Source organism: Austrofundulus limnaeus, unplaced genomic scaffold, assembly GCF_001266775.1.
Source record: "Austrofundulus limnaeus strain Quisiro unplaced genomic scaffold, Austrofundulus_limnaeus-1.0 Scaffold1682, whole genome shotgun sequence".
Taxonomy (NCBI): Eukaryota; Metazoa; Chordata; class Actinopteri; order Cyprinodontiformes; family Rivulidae; genus Austrofundulus; species Austrofundulus limnaeus.
The window spans coordinates 55,824-58,748 of NW_013954084.1; the positions used below are offsets into that span (position 1 = coordinate 55,824).

Sequence of the window (2,925 nt, forward strand, 5' to 3'; positions counted from 1 at the left end):
TTTCAAACCAGTCCTGTGAGTTTTCAGATTATACACAGATTACACAGGATTAAACCCAGATTACACAAGCATTAAACCAGATTACACAGGATTATACCCAGATTACACAGGATTAAACCCAGATTACACAAGCATTAAACCAGATTACACAGGATTATACCCAGATTACACAGGATTAAACCCAGATTACACAGGATTATACCCAGATTACACAGGATTATACCAGATTACACAGGATTAAACCCAGATTACACAGGATTCTACCCAGATTACACAGGATTATACCCAGATTACACAGGATTAAACCCAGATTACACAGGATTAAACCCAGATTACACAGGATTAAACCCAGATTACAGAAGCATTAAGTGCCAACTGTTTGAAGAAGGCTGTTTGTAGTTTAAGCATGAAGCTGTGAAAAGAACATCTGTGCAGCAGAAATGGAAGAAACAACTCATAAAAAATAAAAACTGTTTGTATTTTCTGTGAAGGTTTCTGTAAAAACCTGGATTAACAGTGACCTCATGCTGGCAGTTCTACTGGTTTGTCCTGGTTTAGCCTTCAGTGCAGGCTCAGTATCCAGATTAATTCATCTTAAAATGGTGGATGTGGATGAGATGCTTCTAACTCAAATGTCTTTGAACTGGGATTAGGATTAAAGGATTACATGATCCTGGTYAAAAAACATGAGATCTCCTAATGCAGATGTTTTTGATCCAGATGTTTTGAGGAAATSGCCACAGATTACAGCTGTTACAGATTTCATTTAGCCATGTGTGAACATAGACACTGAGTGTGTATTTGGTGTTAAATAATGACATGTTAATCCTAATCCCACAGGGGTCTAATGACAGTCGAGGGGCTGAGGTCTCATCCTTCTGAAGAACTGGTCCTCTCTGAAGCCCCTCTGCTTGCTGGAAGAACTAAAGACTTTTGCACATCTTCCTCATGGTGCTGGAAGGACCGGTTCTGAAGGTCCAGTCTGTTCTCTGTGGTGACTTTAGAACAGCTGTGTGTCCAGAATAAAAACATGTGACAGAACATCTGTCCTTTCATCTGACCTCAGTTTGTCTGTTTGTTCTGTCRTTTTCTTTAATGCAGGTTCTGACATCAGAGCCAAACTACTGACTAAACCTTAGCTGACAGAATTACAAACAACACAAACCTTCTGCTTTCTGACGGGATTTTATGTGTTTTTATTTATAAAGACCTGTTTTCATCTGTTTCATTCATTACAGCTTGAACCATTCAAGGTTGTAGATTAGGATGGAGGCAGAAAGTTCAAGGGATTTGGTCCAAACTGCCGTATTTATGGTACAAAAACAAAACTTAACAGAATGAAACRAAACTGGGATCAAGACCAACTCCAGTAATAAAACCAACAAAGGGCCCAGTCCCATAGTTCACAAGTCCAGTCAACAGAAATCAGATCCAACTGGTTTTACTGTGGTCCATTTGGTCCAGATCTGATCAGATTATCCTTTTTCAACTTGGAGGAAAAAAGATCTGTTTTCCATAAAATAAATTTCAATTCATTCATCRACAGTGGGAGCTCCTGCTGTTCATTTCCTCCTGACAGACGTCTTACTGGTTACCAGTAGTTTTTGTCTTTGTTGGTCCAGGTTTCAAACAGGAAGTTGTTCAAATACAAACATTCACTTTGTAATGGAGTGTTTACATTAAATATATTTTGTAATGGAGTGTTTACATTAAATATATTTTTGCCCCTTTATGGACTATCAAGTAATAGTTGAACCTTTTGATAACCATATCTGAAACATGTTATCAGTTTTATTTAGTGTAAACTGAATCATGGACACACCACCCCAAAAATTAGGGTTGACAAAACCCRTCCCCTTAATCCCTGCTGTAAACCCCTCCATGTGGGCGAGTTCTCTGCCTCTTTTACTAAAGATGGATCAAATAGTTCCAAGCTGTGAAGTTCCTACAGTAAATATGTGACATGTGGTGTGTTGAAGGAACGTCCAGTTTCATATGAACTCCTGATTTATTTTGTGTTGTAGATGAATGATCGTGGAAAGCAATGCCTGAGATATGACTGTACTAATTTKACCACAAATCAATTTCYCCTTTGGGATGAATAAATATAAAGTAAAAAATAAAATTCATCTTGATTTAGGGGCCATAATTTCTGTCAAACAGTCTTAAGACGTCTCTAGGTAGCGAGACATCCAAAGTTTTGATGGACTCAACATCCTGATTCCAGCTGTAATCTATCTTAATTCAAGATGGGGATCAAAGTTAAATTTTAATACTTGAGTTTTATTGATATTAATTTTGTAACCAGAAATTAAACCAAATTCTTCCAGCAGTTTCATCAGTTTTGGGAATGTCTGTCTGGGTTGTGTTATACTTATCAATAAATCAAACAGGGCCAGGTTTGACCCTGGAGGTCATTGTTACCTGTTTAATATCCAGCCTACACCTGGTGACTCATGCTTCTGTAAACAAGGCWAAGAGGAGCAGCAACACAAACCCTGCCTTGATCCGCTTCCCTTGTTCCTCAGAATGAGTTTATTTGTTAAATCTCCACTGATTTTAACTCTAGCTGTTTGTTTGTTGCAAATCTGTCAATTATAGTTGTATGGAAGCTAAATTTTGAAAGCATTTTTATAGGAAAGTCCTCATTGATTCAAATGTTTTCTCTGCATCCAAACCTAACATCAGTGAGTCTGCTGGAGGACCTGTCTCGTAACGTGTAGGTTTTCCTAATGATGTCATGGGTCTGTCTTTGTCTGACAAATCCAATCTGGTCCTTATTATAACTGGTAAAATCACTTCTATTCTTTTAAATAATATACAGGTGAAAGTTTATAATCATTGTTCCCTTTATGACCACAGTGTACCATCTTCTGACCATGTCCATCCCTTTATGACCACAGTGTATCATCTTCTGACCATGTC

At 37.8% G+C, this 2,925-nt stretch overlaps 1 protein-coding gene across 1 annotated transcript in view; it reads left to right on the forward strand.

The window, feature by feature from the left end:
- Positions 1 to 1,060, forward strand: part of adamts17 (ADAM metallopeptidase with thrombospondin type 1 motif, 17) — a gene marked incomplete in the record, with an annotated part of 49,581 nt that extends 48,521 nt beyond the window's left edge. The window contains 1 exon segment of the mRNA XM_014033265.1: positions 844 to 1,060. Within this exon segment, the coding sequence (XP_013888719.1) occupies positions 844 to 848 (5 nt within the window).
- Between the last annotated feature and the right edge of the window lie 1,865 nt (positions 1,061 to 2,925).